Source organism: Helianthus annuus, chromosome 6, assembly GCF_002127325.2.
Source record: "Helianthus annuus cultivar XRQ/B chromosome 6, HanXRQr2.0-SUNRISE, whole genome shotgun sequence".
NCBI classification, from domain to species: domain Eukaryota; kingdom Viridiplantae; phylum Streptophyta; class Magnoliopsida; order Asterales; family Asteraceae; genus Helianthus; species Helianthus annuus.
Window position 1 is genome coordinate 29,856,191 of NC_035438.2, and position 17,477 is coordinate 29,873,667.

The 17,477-nt window shown below is 30.4% G+C and overlaps 2 protein-coding genes and 1 long non-coding RNA gene across 3 annotated transcripts; 1 reads left to right on the forward strand and 2 right to left on the reverse strand.

The window, feature by feature from the left end:
- The first annotated feature begins 250 nt into the window (after positions 1 to 250).
- LOC110897164 lies at positions 251 to 2,106 on the forward strand. The gene is made up of 3 exons (XR_002568499.2): positions 251 to 491; positions 1,455 to 1,573; positions 1,785 to 2,106. It is a non-coding gene; the product is annotated as an uncharacterized LOC110897164 (long non-coding RNA).
- A 3,856-nt stretch (positions 2,107 to 5,962) lies between these two features.
- On the reverse strand, positions 5,963 to 6,493 carry LOC110893601 (ATP-dependent DNA helicase PIF1-like). Its single transcript, XM_022140699.1, has one exon. It carries the CDS (start codon positions 6,491 to 6,493, stop codon positions 5,963 to 5,965), a length of 531 nt encoding a protein of 176 aa, XP_021996391.1.
- A 1,024-nt stretch (positions 6,494 to 7,517) lies between these two features.
- Positions 7,518 to 16,131, reverse strand: LOC110893602. The gene is made up of 23 exons (XM_022140700.1): positions 16,072 to 16,131; positions 15,861 to 15,963; positions 14,810 to 15,007; positions 14,624 to 14,738; positions 14,293 to 14,505; positions 14,079 to 14,211; positions 13,808 to 14,010; positions 13,582 to 13,702; positions 13,318 to 13,496; positions 13,168 to 13,207; positions 12,977 to 13,048; positions 12,798 to 12,870; positions 11,708 to 11,812; positions 11,561 to 11,599; positions 11,426 to 11,494; positions 11,109 to 11,270; positions 10,896 to 11,012; positions 10,644 to 10,754; positions 10,108 to 10,546; positions 9,073 to 10,013; positions 8,755 to 8,916; positions 7,700 to 8,641; positions 7,518 to 7,615 (listed from the first exon to the last, which is right to left on the reverse strand). Exons 1-23 carry the CDS (start codon positions 16,129 to 16,131, stop codon positions 7,518 to 7,520), a joined length of 4,695 nt encoding a protein of 1,564 aa, XP_021996392.1.
- Positions 16,132 to 17,477: the final 1,346 nt, after the last annotated feature.

Sequence of the window (17,477 nt, forward strand, 5' to 3'; positions counted from 1 at the left end):
AAGACATGGCAGACATCACTTTCAATTCACTTTCTGTCACTATTGTTTTGACGTTTTGAACCATTTCTCAAATGAAGAACATATCACTTTCTCTCTCCTATTTTTTCTTTTTTGAAAGCATTTCTTAAATGAAGAACAGATCCATGTTTTACCTTCTTTCCTTCTTATTGCATGTTTTACCTTCTCTCCTTCTTATTACATTTCTTAAATGAAGAACAGATCCATGTTTTACTTTTTTGAAGTATTTCTCAAATGAAGAACATATTTTTACCTCCCAAAAATCCAGAGAGATAGATGGTAAGAGAGAGAAGATCGGAGAGAGAGAGGCAATGAGGATCGGTGAGAGAGGCAGTGAAGATCGGAGAAAGATCAGAAGATCGAACGGGTGTTCCATATAACATCAGATTCAGATCTGGTTCAAGTGGTGGAGGTGACAGTGGTTCCTCCTGCCGGAAAACCACTTAGTAGCTACTTGGCGGTGGTGGTCCATGGTTAGTTACTTGAATTCTCGTTTCCATTTTCAGGTCTCGATTTATTTTTGGAGATGATGTTTTTTTATCCTAGTTTTTTCCTTTCTTAAATTGGCCTTAGATCTAGTGTTTTTAACAGAAATAAAGAAAGTTGGTCAAAAATGTGTTCACTGGAAAAGTTTTCTGATTGTGTGAGACATGGAACAATATTTTGGAGAAGATGATCTTTTTAGTTAAATAGGGGCATTTCTGTAATTTAACAGGTCCACTAAAAAGTGTTGTTCCAAATAATTGGTGAGACGTGCACCTCTTTATCTTCAAAAACTAGTTGCACCATCTTCAATTTTTATTTTTGTTTTTCTTTATAACACTGAAACATATTTATTAATTGTGTTACATTGTTTTTTATTTTCATCTGAACCGATACGGGTTCATATGAAATACTTAATATGCAATTCTGGATGAATCCGTATCTGTATTCAGTTTTTTTATCAGTTAATATAAAATACTTAATAATAATAAAATAATTTTTTTGTTTTACCACACTTATTATTTTACACTTATTTAAATTTTTATTAGGCTAGCTTAGCAATATGCGTTTATATATATAAGGATTAGATAAAATGAATATGAGTTGTGAGAACGAAAGGAACTATGGATTGTCCAAATTATATGAATTTTAGTTTTATTATCTTTTTTGAATTTGACCCGACCCGACCTGATCCGATTCGCTATGAACCGAAAAAAATATTATATATCGTTAGGGGGCTAAAACTCTTAATAATTTTCCGCAACCTAGAAAAATTTCTTGGGTCCGCCACTGTTGATTTTTGTAGAGTGACGTGAAGCATGGTGAGGTTCATATGACGGTTCGATGTTTCAGATTACAGGGTCGATGTTGAACAACTGGTTAAGATTTGAAGCATTTTTGTAATTGCATGTTGCATTTTTTGCTCATGTAAAAAGTGGGTCTTATTGTTCCAGATCTAAAAGATGATCTGAAATCCAAAAAGAGGATCCAGTTCCAAGATGCTACCAGATCCAAAAGATGCTCCAGATCCGGTTGAAGATGTTCGATGTTGAAGATGATATTCCATATAACGGTTCGATGTTGTTTTTTATTACTGATTTCTTTATTTTTTTGTGTAAAATTCGTTTTCAGATATGAACAAATGGAAACAATTTGATTTAAGTTCTTATGTATTGGATTAAAATCTACGTTACTTTCTTGTTTATTGTTATGATGATTGAACCCCGATTTTAATAAGTAAATGTATGTTCTAATCGTGTTTTATCCCCATTATTTTAATGTAGCCTAGCAACTGCCCTTTCATTGGTTGGGTTGACCCACCGATGTGCTTACGGTCAACTAGGATCATACCAGGTCTTTTGAGGAACATCAACAACCTGCAAGCTGAACTGTTTACCCGTGAGCAAGAAATTCGGAAGAAGAAGAGGGTTATATGGTTACTGATATTAGCGATAGTGATTGGCAGCTTACTTGTTAGCATTGTTTGTTGTGATTAAGAAATAGGTGGTACTTAGTTGGATTATCCTTCTTAGTATGTTAATGACATTTGTAGTATGTACTTGTTGATGTTTGGTTGAATCTGAGAATTTTCTTTGTTATGGATTTTTTGGTTTTGTTTTTACCATGTTACATTTTTCCCCTCAGATTTATGTAGACTTTTGCTGTGTTGAATCTGAGAATTTTATATGTTATTGATTTTTTGGTTTTGTTTTTACCATGTTACATTTTTTTTGCCTCTGATTTTTGTACATTTTTGCTGTATGCGAGTTACATTTTTTTTTTCACTGAGATTTTTGTATATTTTTGCTCTATGTGTGTTTGATCATGTGCTTTTGTTGAAGGTTGCTTGAATATCTTTTTTTCCCCGACAACGTTGTATGTTTTTTTAGATTTGATCACGTGACTCTTTTTTATTTATTATTTTTTCCTAAAGTGTGTAACTCGTGTAAGCTTTCTTTTAAGATATCATCTTTTTTTTAATCATATAATAACGACACGATTTTGTTTTTACATTGGTCGGTGTATTGAAAGTTTTTTGTTTATTCAAAGCCCAAATGTGTACGTGGTGGGGAATCAAAGCCTAAATAAACGCCCCTTTGTTTTAATTTATTTTTTGTTTTATCAAATCAAAACCCTTATGAACAAAAGTCACATCATTTTTTTCAACAAAATATTTTGTAGAAATTTTAAAACCCTAAAAACTTTCTTGTCGCATTGTCAAAACCACATGTTTATGTAACGTTTACATGTTTTATGTTATGTTTTTGTGTATAACATTTCTATGTATTATTTTATGCTGGTACATTTATCTTTGAAAAAAAATTTAAAACGAGAGAGAGAGAGTATGGGAAAATGAGTAAGAGAGAGAAATTAGCAAAAGTTGACTAGTACAGTGTACTTCCATATAGTCACATCAGTCTTTATTAGTTTATCTTTTTCAATCACATTTTTAATAGAAAAATGTGTATCTTTTGTTTCTTGTTAAAGTACACAAAGACTTTTTAAACATCATACAACCATTTACCCAGTATATAATAAATAAAAAGTTTTAATTACAAAACAAATTATTTTTTCATATGTTATATAAACCCCGCCACTTGCCAATTGTTGCATTAGCTATTTATCAAAAAGTAACAAATTTAACAAGACAATAGTTTATGAGCATTAATTTTACATATATCATGCCCCCCATAATTATGATACATTACATATGTATATCATAATAAAAACTAAAACAAGAAATAATGACATTATTATGATCACTCAAAATAGTAAGAATTTTATCCGACTACTCCCCTTGAGTTGCTATGTTTTTCCATTCGTTTACTTGTAATATAATATATCTTCATTTTTTTGTAACAAGTCTTGTGAAAAAAAAAATAAATAAAGCATGTCACGGTACGCTTTTTTGGTGTAACAAAATTTGCGCTAAAAAAGTTACAAATTTATCCGAATGACAGTTGTTACATTGTTTTTTTCTTAAGCGAATACAGTACATAGCAAAAAATGTAACAACACATTTTTTGTTTTTGAAGAAATGAAAAAATGTACAAAAAAATAGTTAGTTGATAAAGATGACACTTTTTGTGATTTTGTTGGATTTTTGCCTTTTTCCTTTTGTAGTTCATCCCTGTTGTTCTCTTGCCTATCGTCAATCTCCTACATTGACATGGTTATAACAAGAAATAATATGTTTACATGTACAAAAGTTTCATTTTACATTTTTTACATTATACACATGGGCGTTACACTTAAAATACATACCCAAAAAATGTAAACAAGGTTAGAACCATATCACACTTTTTTTTTATTTTAAACTTTTTGTTAATCCACACATCAACAACTTAGTAAAAACTACATTTTTTTTTTTGTAATTTCCATACCCTATTCTTTTCTTTTTTTGTCAAAAACTACAATTTTGTAATTTCCAACCCAAATTTTTAACAAAATATCTTGTAGAAATGTTAAAACCCTAAAAACTTTCTTGTAGCATTGTCAAAACCACATCAAACCCTTTCTTTTTAGCACCTTTAAAACAACAACAAATAAAAATGATACCAAAAAAGGCTGATACATCTTTTCAGTTGTGAGATACTATCAAATGCGATATCGTCACTGAATGATGTAAAATAAACAATCAAAAACGGATTTTGCATATGGTAGAAATAAATCCCAACAGATCTCCAAAAACAACAAAAAGAAAGAAAAAATTAACTACTTAAGTCGACGTACTGGAAATTGTAGATTAATCCCCACGAAGGTTGTTGCTAAAGCTTGTGTGTTTTTCTTGTGGAGGAACATGCAGATAAATTCTTCGAACTTCCTCTCGAAGATCAGTTGAAGGGGAGAGGGAAATTTTGTGTGTATTTTTTGATAAAAAATGGAAAGAAGAGGAATATTTTAGTTTTGTACTGGGGGTTTGAATTTTGAATGCTGTAGGGTAGGGTGCATGGACCTTTTTTTATTTTCTGATGGATATGACCGTAATGTACATGCAACTACATTTATCCCAAGACACTAATTTTTACTTGATGCCAATAATGCCCTTGCATGTACTTTCTCTTACTATAAAGCACAAAGTAACATCAGACTCACACCAAAAATGATCACAGCTGTTGATCTTTTTTAATCAATGGTAGATCTTGGGTTTTCAGGGTTTAGTCAACTGGAGTGGGTTTTCGATTTATCCTTGCCCTATATATATATATATATATAGAAAATAATATATTTTAGGGTATGTTTTCACTACTCTTCCTGGGTCTAAAAATTATTTAGAATTTGGTACCTTTTTAGTTGGTTTACATTCTGGCATAAATTTTATTTTAAAATAAGTCGGGTCAAATGTATTACGTTTCAATGCTACCGCAACGCCACGTAGTATTCTTTAACATAAAAAACTTAATTTTCTTACGTACTTATTTTTATGTAGGTGTCGGTATAAGTTAAAATCTGTTAACGTTTCAACGTAAATTTCTTTCGTAAATTAGTCGGATCAAATATAATACGTTTTCGTACTTATTTTATGTACGTTTTTAGTTTGTCTACATTTTAACGTAAGTTTTGTTCAGAAATAAGTCGGGTCAAATATAATACGTTTTCATTAGAAGGTATAAATTCGAGTTACTTTACATTTCGAACCCGTCACAATGCGCGAGAAAATTTACTAGTGTAATTACAATTTACATCACGAACTACAGTGCCCTAATTTGTTTTTTATATTATTTAATAATTTATTTGTTATAATATTATATTATTATAATTACTTTTAATCATATTTTATTTTTTCGTTTATAGCTTTTAGATACAATATTTTATAAAATTACGATAACGTCGTTGTGACGTGCTTATATTTAACACGTAAATTTTACTCAATACCGAGTTATGAAAAACAAAGTATAAGTGACTGTATCATAAACGTACATATCTCAAAGTTATCTCGGTTTTAATACAGTTAGCAACATACATACTAGAACAATACATGCATACAACTCTCGACAATAACCAAATATAAGCCACACTAAACTTCTCACAATTAGTTTTAATACTTACACGGAAAGGACAATTTAAGTATAGCTTAAAATGTTTTGTATATAGGATACTAGCTTATATCCCGTGTGACACACGGGTTCAAAAAATAAAATTTAAAACATATGAATAAATATGATGTATGATTTTTTAAAGAATAGAAAAAAACATGTAACCAAGTAATTTAAAATAATAATGTTTTGACGCTTGTCAGTTCAATTTTTAATTTTATGAACACAAGTTTCAATTTAGTAAGTTGTTCAGGAAATATAAGTCGATATCTTCATTTTTTTTAAATGTCCTATGAAATGTTTGTTTAGAGTATGAAATAATAGAAATTAATGTTAATCTAAAATAAAATAATAAAAATAAGTAAATAAATAACAAACTAAATAATTTGACATGAAAGATGTACCAAAAAAAATATAAACATACTTTACAAATTTCTAAAAACTTCTTTGTATACAACATTTGATGTTGTATTTGAAAGATTACCATCACTATTTAGAATAACTTTGAGGCCATCTCGTCTTGTAACTCTTGATAATGCAACATACAATTGACCATGTGTAAAGACTAGTTTTTTCAAAAACAAACCAACTCTGGAGAGAGATTGTCCTTGACTTTTGTTTATGGTCATTGCAAAAGATACCGCAAGCGGGAATTGTCTTCTTTGTAACTTAATGTGAAGTTTTTTGTCTGTAGGTATCAACGTAATTCTAGGAATATAATGACGATCTCCAATGTGACTTCCGGATATAATCTCTACCTGTATAACACGCTGACCCAAATAGACCACCTTTAATCGAGTTCCGTTACACAGTCCACTTTTTTTATCAATATTTCTAAGAAGCATAACCGGAACACCTACCTTCAACACTAACCTATGGTTGGGCAAACCTGAAGCTTTAATTCCATTAAGAATATCCGGTGAGCATAAACTGTCATCTAAATTCTCATTAATCATTTCTGTTGGACATATACTATCTGAACTTAGATATTGCTTTTCTTCTCAGGAAAAACTGAGAGCAACCGGTCGTTAATTTCTTGAACAACATCATTTTTTGGAGCCAGGATTGCTCTTTGATGGAAGAAATTTTCATCATTGAAATGATCTAGAAGAGACAGATACACAAACTCTATTAACGCATAAATGGGATCTCATGAATCTTTGATGAGAAGATCTTCGGGTATTTGTATTTTTGCGTCACCGTCATTGATATCACCAACATTACCTTCCCCTATATCCAAAAGCCATTTTGCAAAGTCCCTAGTTTTCTCTATTTCAACTGAATCATTTGAGGTACTCAACCTCAAGTTTTTTGTCAATTTAAGGACCCTGCAATTTCTCTAGATGTAAGACGAACTTAAAGAAGCATTTACAATTTGTTGTGTACTTCCACCTGGGACCACCGGTAGTATTTGTCGGAAATCTCCTCCAAAAACTATAACTTTTCCACCAAATGGTAATTCTGATGATGCTCCAGATGCAGATCTAAAGATGTCTTTTAACGATCTATCCAAAGCTTCAAATCCATGTTTATGTACCATTGGAGCTTCATCCCAGATAATAAGTGATGTTTCTTGTAATAAACGTGCAAGGTCGCTGTCTGGCTTTATGAAGCAAAAATAATCCTCATCTATAGGAATGTGAAATCGGGAGTGAGCAGTCCTCCCTCCTGATAGCAAAAGAGATGCATTTCCACTTGAAGCAACACTTAAAACAATTTTGCCTTCCGATCTTATAGATGCACATAAGGTCTTCCAAAGATATGTTTTTCCAGTTCCACCGTAACCATAAACGAAAAACACGCCTCCTTTGTTGTTATCAACCGCCGTGATGATTTCTTGATATATAACACATTGTTCATCAGTTAGTGAAGAAAAAAGGTTATGAAACTCTTCGGCTAATATCTCCTTGTCGTAAGCCAGCTCTTCACTAAGTAAAAGATTGTTTGCGGAAGATATACAATCATGATTAGGAAAAGGCATTATTGAAAACCTTTTAGAGTCGAATTATTTCTGAGTAGAAACTTTTCGATCTCCAACAATGTTAGGTTTTTAATTTGATCTTCATTAAGTACTAAACCTGTACAAAATTTAAAATATTGTTAAAATGATATAAATTACATTACTATAACATTTGTATATAAAATAATATAATGGATAATACCTGGATGTTTTAAAATAAGATGTTGGTTGTAGAGAATGTCATCTGACAAGTAAGTGAATGTTCTTTCCCACACAAATTCAGGTCTAGACATACCCTCGGACATTAACATTGTACAAAATAAACTTCGTAAATAATAACCCGAGCCTGTGAAACTTGCTTTTACAATTGCTTCAACATATTCGTTGTCATCATCCAAAAGGCCATATGCATAACATGCATCTCTAAAAGTAGGGTATTCAACATCATTCACTGTTCTAATATCCTCGAATGTTTTTGGACCTTTCACCTTGTTCAACAAAATTCTTAAATAATAAGCTTCCCCGACAGAAGGAGAAACTGAATGAATTCTGCCGATTGAAAACCCTCTTTTTCTTTGTTTCCACATACGTTTGTTGCTTTTCCAAACAAATTTTGTAGGGAATTTGACATAAGTTAGTTGACGTGCTTCTGGGTAACTTTGATTGCAACGAAACCACTCTAAAAACATTGAAACAGCCACTGAAGGTTTATCTAAGACATCTTCTATTTCTTCAATTTCCTCATATATTACATGTTGTTGTCCAGGAAGATGAAAAGGAAGCCTAATGACCGAAGGATTCCTATAATGTATATCATAAGAAAAAATCCGCCAAGATGCTTCACAAGCAGATATGTATCTACAACTATAGTAGTCTTTGATTTCATCAACCTTCTTTTCATGCTCATTTGTTTCGTTAGTTGGTACAAAACAAATTGATGCCCTATCATGACCTTTGTTTATGTATTTAAACAAATATTTGATTGAACCAGCCTGATTGCACCACTCAACGTTGATGTGTGCTTGATATCTTTGTAAAAGTATTTTGTTGTATGGCACAACGCTTCGATTATCTAACTTGACATCTGACTTATCAACAAAAAAACCATTGTTGCATCTTCTATAAATAGGAAAACCATCACCATCTATGCATGTAGATTCACGAAATTTCTTTGGAAATTTTTAGAACACTTTCCGTCAACCATGCATGGACAGTTCATATTTTAAACGCCACAAGGACCATGAATCATGAACTCACTTACAAGAGAATATAACTCTGGATCTTTGTCTTTGTCTGGTATTTCGGCAGAAATGAATGGATCGATATAATCAACAGTTGGAAGTTTGTGGTCGGCATGCATAAATAAGCACAAATGAGCATGAGGCAAGCCACGTTTTTGAAACTCCACCGTATATACAACTACAATAATAAAAAAAAATAAAAAGTTTATGTCATATAATTGATTTATAATGTTTGTTGCCATTTAGTGAGTTCATATGCATATATAACATAGTTTATTAGAAATGTCATAACAATGTAGAAACATTTGAAGAATAAAATGAGGATATGAAATACCTGCTTGAAGCTTTCCAAGAATTGCATGATCCCTTAAGTCTTTGATAATGGAATCCAACTTCATTTTAAATAATCGACATAAAATATCAGGTCTGTCTTCCGGGTTAAGAGTCGTGTCTTTAAGAATCCTCTTCACTTCAGGCCATTTTGGGTTACATGTGATTGTTATGAAAAAATATGGATATCCATACCATTTACAAAGTGACATGGGATCTAAATAATTTTGAAACATGTACCGTGCACTACCAGTAAAAGAGGAAGGTAATATAACATGCTGGCCGATTTTGGAGACATCACTTTTTCCTTGATTTTTAACAGAACATAAATTCTCATAAGTCTCGCGTCTTAATTTCTTTTGTTGAGTACGTATGTATAAGAGCCTTTCACTTTCAATCATAGTATACGCATCAACCAAAAATTGTTGAAAAAGCCTTCTGGAATTAAGAATCAAAGAAAAAGTATTTACTCTGTCTTGGATTCTATAACAAAAGTATTCTCTCATTGTGCATGTATGTCTTTTACTGATGGTTGAAGTAGAAACATCGCGATGAAGGATATCAATTCTATAACCATCATCACCGTACACAAAAAGTAGGGGATATTGAAGAGCTAAATAAGAACGATGTAATTCACTAATACGTTGGAGATAACCTTCTTTAGTCTTGACAGTAATATCTCTAGGTTCAAACGAAGTGTCAATATCTCCAACTATTAAAGCAGCAACTTCGGAAGCAGTTGGCAAGTTATATATCCTCCCATCTTGATTCCTTTTTGCAATAAGGCGTATCTTTAGATTTATATGAGGATTGCTTCGAAAACAATCTCGAGCCATTCTATAAGACTTAACCAACTCATTGTGTGCATCTAACATTGCCTTCAAATCTTGAATAATTTCAAAATCCAAATTTTCTGTACTTGATGTGGAGACTTTTTTGGTTTGCCTAATTGGAATAAATACAATATAAAGTAAATAAGGTTAGATAAAAAACTGTATTTTAGCTAAATGAAATTTTATAAATGATTTAGGAAACATACCCTAAAGCGGCTTGTGTGTTTGCAACCTCATTCTCAAGGTCATATATATATAACTGAGAGAATTTAGGCTTTGATCCATTCGTTGGTAGAAGACTTCCAATAGTATGATAATTTTCACCGCTAAGTCTGAATACGAAGGGAGAATTACCTTTGTTAATGGAAGAATCTACTTTTCCACCCATGGAAGTAAAAGAAAACATTGAGTTGTAACGACGAATGTTTTTCAAAAAATGTTTGCTTTTTGATTCCAAAGAAGTATAAAGACTTTTATAATCAGAGGGGGGGTCCTTGAAATCTGGAAGTTTGACTTTGCTGTAACCACAACATAGAGAAAAGCTTGATTTAGTCTTTCTTTGATAACTTCTTAATACTTCATCCTTCCATAATTTTGCATGACATGTTTCACATATATGATTTTGATCACCATGATCCAAGTAATCTGTTAATGGCATTGTTTAATTTGATTAGTATATAATTATAATATAGTATTCTAAAAGTGAAACTTATAAATAAAGATATTATAAATAGAATATTACCTTTTGATTTGCCACAAAATATGTCTGTAATAATTTCTCCGTTAAGATGGTGTTCTTCTCGCAAATTGTTGGATGAAGATGCTTGAATATTGTTATTTAACGTAGATGTACCTGAAAAAAGAATTCATATTTTAAATTTGTTCATATAAATATAAAAATAGATAATGTAAAATAGTTTGAATTTATATTTTGCAAGTAAAATATATCAGTACCTAGTATACTTTCAGATAAATTTGATAGATGTTTGTGTACTTGAACTTTGAAAGTTTACAGATGTAGATTTATAGGTTGGTTTTTTGCTATCCAGATATCGTTTTCTGATGCTCCGACAAAACTTGGGGCTAGTGTAATCAGCATTGGTGATTGAAGCTGTGACACATAGAATGTTGTATATAAAAACAAAAACTAAATGGAAATATGTAGTTTTTAAACGACGGATTAAATAGAAAATATATTTATATATACCATTTGTAATATCCGATAGCGGAGGAGTATAATAGATATCTGAAGAAGTAACAATGGTATGTTGATTTTGAATTGATTGATAAGGAATAACCACTTCCTTCCCATAAATGACACTTCTGTTATTTGGTGATTTGTTGGAACTGAGTTGGATATTTTGCAAACCTGCTTTAACATATCAAACATTGAGTATTTTAATAATAATGTACAATTATTATTTACAGGAATTAAAAATATTAATTATATATGGTCTTACTAATGAACATTAACTTTAAAATATATGTTATTATTAACAAAAAACTTGTAAACATATACATTACCTTTTAAATTGTTGTTGGATTTTCTTTTATCCATCCCTTTTTTTCTCATTAGTCTTCTTTTTTTACCATCTATAACGACATTAGACATTTAAGTTATGATTGAATAAGTAATAAGTAAAACAATTAAATATATACCATTTGAAATGTTAGATAGCGGACTTCGAATTTGTATGTCTGAATACAAAAAATAAGATGCAATTTTCATTAGTTTCAAATAATTGATTTATAATTTGTAAAATAAAATATTGAATGACATATATGAGAATGTATTGAAAATATGACCTTTGATTGTGGAACTAAAATCAGAGACTTGTCCTTTTTTGGCTGCCATATGCAATTTCCTTTTCTTTCGCATAAGCTTTGCTTCAAAAGATCGATCATTTTGATCTGTGGAAAATAAAACATAAGTGTGAAAATAATAAACTTACCTAGAGTAAAAAATAAAACACGTTTGGTGATAAATCAAAAAAGAACTTATTGAGTTTTTACATTTTAAAAATACATTATAAGTAAACAAATACTTTGATATTCAAGAAATTTTGTATGTTAAAAGTGTATAAACCTCACAACTAATGGATCTAAAATGGTGCTTTAAATGTGGCTTTTTAAAAAAAAAACTACATGATTGTATACGTCCTTGTCAAACTCAATACCAAACATTGTTTTACATTTTGCAAAAAAGTATTTTATAGCCTTCAATGTTGATAATATAATACACTCAAATTCACTGTGATTGTCGATTTTTAAAAACTAACTGACTGAAATTTATAATAATTATCCAAGTGAAGATAATAATCTGTACTATAAGAATAAAGTTGTTGAAAGATGATATTTGTTGAAAAAGGTTTTATTTTTTTACATTATAATGACAAAATATAATGCTATAAAAATCAAAACATAAATGTAACAAAACATTAATACATTAAAACTCAAAACATAATAATTGTTTTGGCATATATGTCTTAGAGCAATGAGTCCAACAAAAGGAAATTAAACTTCTTAAAACATAAAACTTGGACTCATTCCAAGCTGATGAAATAGTTCTTAAACGACTAACATAATTCAAACACATTAAAACAACATAGAAAAACCAAACGTGGAATCATTCCAAGCTGATGAAATAGTTCTTAAACGACTAACATAATTCAAAACACATTAAAACAACATAGAAAAACCACACTTGGAACATAAAGCATTTGAAGTCTTCATTTTTCAATTTTGGGAATCAGGAGAGTTGGTTTGACATGGTTAACTGGTTTGGTGGTTGATAATTCTCCATTTTCCTCAAAATCATAATTCTCCACCAAGTTTTTCTTGAAATCAAGTTTCTTTGATTTCCTCTTAAAGATTACAGCCTCACCAATATGCTTACTTTCCATGCAATCGCCATCCAATTTTTTTGGCAAAGGAGTTATGACATTATCATCCATCGACTCGGTAACGGCCTAAAAATGATATAAACAATTGGTCTCACAAATAAAGACTAAACATAATTTGAATTAAATAGATTAAAGTGTTCATAATTTGAAGTATATTTTTGAATTAACATACCTTTGATTTGAGATTCTCGTTTGAATGGGTGCCAACATAGATTCCCATAGTAACATCAATCGGGTTATCATCCTGGATTGTATGTAAAATAAATTCTCAGAAAATCTAATTTAGAAGGTTAACAATGTAAACATATATAATAATAAAGATATATTACTAATGAGAAATTATTGAGATTATAGAATGCATACATTCAAGTGAACGGTTTCTTGTGAATCCATATCAGTGAACCTGTTTGTCAAAGAAGCAGACTTGTCGACCTACAATGTATTTCACATATTATGACAAATCACTTTCAATATTAAATATAACTAAAATAAAGTACTCAATAATAGTATTACCTCAATGTTGTTGCTTTCTTTTCGAGCTCGCATATGATATCCTCATCATCGGTCAATTTAGAAACACAAAAAAACCAAAAGTTGTTATCAATGTTGAATTGTTTTATGTCAATCTTAAACGCAAATTTTTTTCCCAAAAGAGCTTCAAACTCGTCGGGATAAAGGCCCTTATCACCACCCTGTAGTATATATATATAGTAATATATTAATGACATATTACATGGAAAAAATATAAGAATTGTAAATTTAATAAGACAATCTTACAGCAAGATGTTTTTCAATTAAGTTTGATGTAGTTGTTTTCAGAATTTTACAAGCATCTCTATCAAACAATGTCAACGACACAGTTCCACTTGAATCTTGAACAGTCAATGGGATTTTTATCCTAAAGAACAAAGTGTTATCATGTAAGGTATGAAATCTAAACAATGAACTGAGAAATAACTTTCAAATAATATGTATTTGTATATGTACGTATGTATATTCAGACCTTTGCACATATTCAATCACACTATTCTTGCAAGTTTTCGTTTTGCACTCATAAATCTCTTCTTCATCCACCAAGACACCAACAGTAGGTGTATCATTCGCAGTTTTCTTAGTAACCTTCTTGTTACAAGCCTTACAAGCAAAATAATACCAAGGCAACTCAGCTATCATCTGAACAGTCCCAACAATAACAACAGACTTGACCTAAAAAAATTAGTTTTGTTATAAAGACATAAAACATGTTACTAATATAACACAATAATGTAGTTTACCTCACTGAGATTAAGTTCGGCTATGTTGTTGAATTCAGTTTTGACAACATATTCATCATACAATGTTAAAAAAATTCCTGAAAGCCTAGATGATTGGCTCGAACATGAAGAAGCAGCAGAGTTTTGGATAAGGCTGTTATAAGTATATATATTAGATCAGTGAAAACAGTTTAAAAAAATATTTTTTTTTGTTTTATTATTTGACATATAAAACCTGTTTCGAAAAGAAGTTATATCATCAATATCAGAATTGATGAAAAGCTTGGAAACACTGAAACAACTGTTAACATATCCAAATGGTCCAAAGTACTTCAATGTAGCAAACTGGAGAATGACAACAATAACACCATGTTGATCTCTGTTTTCCCAATGCTCTAAAATCCGATCAGCATAAGAATCCCACAAAGACAAGTATATTGAATCCATCCTTGAAAAAATTAATAAATATTAGGGGTTTACAAAAGGTGTTAACATTATAAAATTTGAAATATTAATATATATATATATATATATATATATATATATAGAATTAAAAAAATACATACTCTAGATCTTGAATAATGACACTGATTTTCTTGGTGTCTTTCCCCTTTGTCGTCTTAAACTTCTTAAGGTCTTTAACATCAGCAACAAAACCAATCACATTTAGATAATGAAAATCTAATTGAATATATAAACAGATTAAAGTATTTAAGAAAAAAATAAAATTAATCTTTGAGGTTTTTGGTTACCTAAAGATTTGTTTTCAGGAAAAGTTTTGTCAATGATATCCTTAAAGGATGTGAATGAGAAGCCATAGGTTGGACCATTGAAATCATCACATAGGTACACGTTGCTATCAGTGTAGATGCCCAACTTGTTTTGGTTGTCCACATACTTGTACTTGGACTCATTTAACCCAATAGTGGGTTTGACAATGAAATAACATTCTATTAGAAAAATAAACATAAATAAAATTAAAATTTGTCAAAAATAACGATATCCTAAATTGTAGGTTATAATATAAATGTTCGAATCCGTGGCGATATCCTAAATGTGTTAATATATTTATTGATGGTTACGAGCATACATGAGACGTTTTCATAGTCAAAACAATAAGGGGAGTGGCACCCAACATTTTATTAATTAGCATTTTAGTATATCAATAACAATCTTTTTAAAAGTTTCATAATAATATCCTTGAAGTGATGCTCAAGGTCATATTATCATCATCCAAACACTCAATACTTTTTTATAATCTAAGGGTGGCCTAGTTCGATTATATAACCGATTTTTTCAGTTATATTGGTTATATATATTGGATTTAATTTTTAGTTAATTTGGTTATTTATTTCTATAAACCATACCAGTAGGGGGGGGCTAGTGTATTAGAAGGGGTAGGTAGCACGGGTTACCCCTCAACCCCGTCTCCGTACTGTTTTCGTAGTGTAAAAAAATTCAAAAAAAAAAAACCGGTTTTATACAAAGGATACCCCTAATCTCAAAAAAAAGGATGCCCCTTATTAAATTGTGAATGTTACTCTACTCCTTCCAGTAAATTATACCTTATAAATCGTAATCTACCAAATGTAAAAAATGAACTCTTGTCTTTTTGTATGTTGTTTTAGATTTTCACTGTTAATATTTGATAACTTTAATTCACTGTAAGTTAAGTATAGATGTATAGGTGCCCACACAGAGGTAATATATGTTCCTAAAATTGAAGAAAAAAAAGCCTACATGGATGAAGCTATCACACAGAGCACATTTTCAGTTAAGTAGCCATTTTGGTCGCTTACAAACTAATTAATACAACTTTATGCGCATATGCATAAAAACAAACAGACACAAAATCACCCAATGATTCTTTTCTTTGATACATAGAAAGCGTCTCACTTGCCATCATCTAAAATGTCATTTTAAATCACACAGAGCACATTTTCAGTTAAGTAGCCATTTTGGTCGCTTATAAACTAATTAATACAACTTTATGCGCATATGCATAAAAACAAACAGACACAAAATCACCCAATGATTCTTTTCTTTGATACACAGAAAGCGTCTCACTTGCCATCATCTAAAATGTCATTTTAAATGTATGTGTAAAACTGTTTTCAAATATATGCTTCAGACTTATATTAGTGTGATGATAGTAGATTTGTGTGTCTTAAGTATATTAAAAAACAGAAAGCAAAAAATAAGTAAGACATGCTTCAATGGATCTATATGATTAGATTGGAAAGTTCTGATTTTTCATTAACGCAATTGATTAATTAGGGTTTCAAATCGAACAGATCTGTGACGTATAAATTAGCTCAAAAATCTACAATACGGTGAACTTGTACTAATATTAATTTGTATAGCGTTTGAAGTAAACTTTCAACTCATTGAGTTAATGAAATTACGATCTTATGCTGCCTATAATAAGTTAGCTCGTTGAAATGCAATATCAGTTTGTATTTTCATCATCTATCTAGAAAACTGAATCTTTTCTAAGTGTGTAAGATTTGATAACTTTAATTCACTGTAAGTTAAGTATAGCCATATAGGTGCCCACACAGAGGTAATATATGTTCTAAAAATTGAAGAAAAAAAAGCCTACATGGATGAAGCTATCACACAGAGCACATTTTCAGTTAAGTAGCCATTTTGGTCGCTTACAAACTAATTAATACAACTTTATGCGCATATGCATAAAAACAAACAGACACAAAATCACCCAATGATTCTTTTCTTTGATACACAGAAAGTGATGCTTCAGAGTTATATTAGGGTGATGATAGTAGATTTGTGTCTCTTTAAGTATATTAAAAAACAGAAAGCAAAAATGAGATATCAAATCGAACAGATCTGTGATTAGATATGCTTCAGTGGATCTATATGATTAGATTGGAAAGTTCTGACTTTTCATTAATGCAATTGATTAATTAGGGTTTCAAATCGAACAGATCTGTGACGTATAAATTAGGGTTTTGGAAAATGAACAACATACATGAATCCTACAATTTTTGGGCTAGCTCTACCATACCAGAACAATAAAAAGATATTATAACCAAACTATAGTTTAGCCCTAACTTAAGTGTGCACTAATCAAATAATTAATTAAGTTAAATGTCATTTTACAATAACACCCTTGTTTAATCATATCCATTTAAGATCAATGGCTATTGAAAGTTCTAAGACTTCTGTTTAAAAAGTAAGTTCTCCAAAGGTTGAAACATGTTACCTAATTCATTTAAAAGATGCTCAAACTTGGGAAACCATCTTCGGAGAACATTGGCTTGCATCCTTGTTCCCTACAACATAAAAGATGAAAAATATAAACTATGAATATGTTTATCCTTTAGATAGGTTTAAATTAATTAATATAATAACTGACTAAATGTGAAATATTAAAAAAATAGATTTGAAACATATACC

Coding starts and splice junctions, on each gene's coding strand:
- LOC110893601 (XM_022140699.1), bottom strand. CDS start 6,493: ATGATTAATGAGAATTTAGATGACAGTTTATGCTCACCGGATATTCTT.
- LOC110893602 (XM_022140700.1), bottom strand. CDS start 16,131: ATGGCAAGTGAGACGCTTTCTGTGTATCAAAGAAAAGAATCATTGGGT. Junction 13,497..13,581: donor TAATTGAAAAACATCTTGCT/GTAAGATTGTCT, acceptor TATATACTACAG/GGTGGTGATAAGGGCCTTTA. Junction 13,208..13,317: donor AAGAAAGCAACAACATTGAG/GTAATACTATTA, acceptor TTTGACAAACAG/GTTCACTGATATGGATTCAC.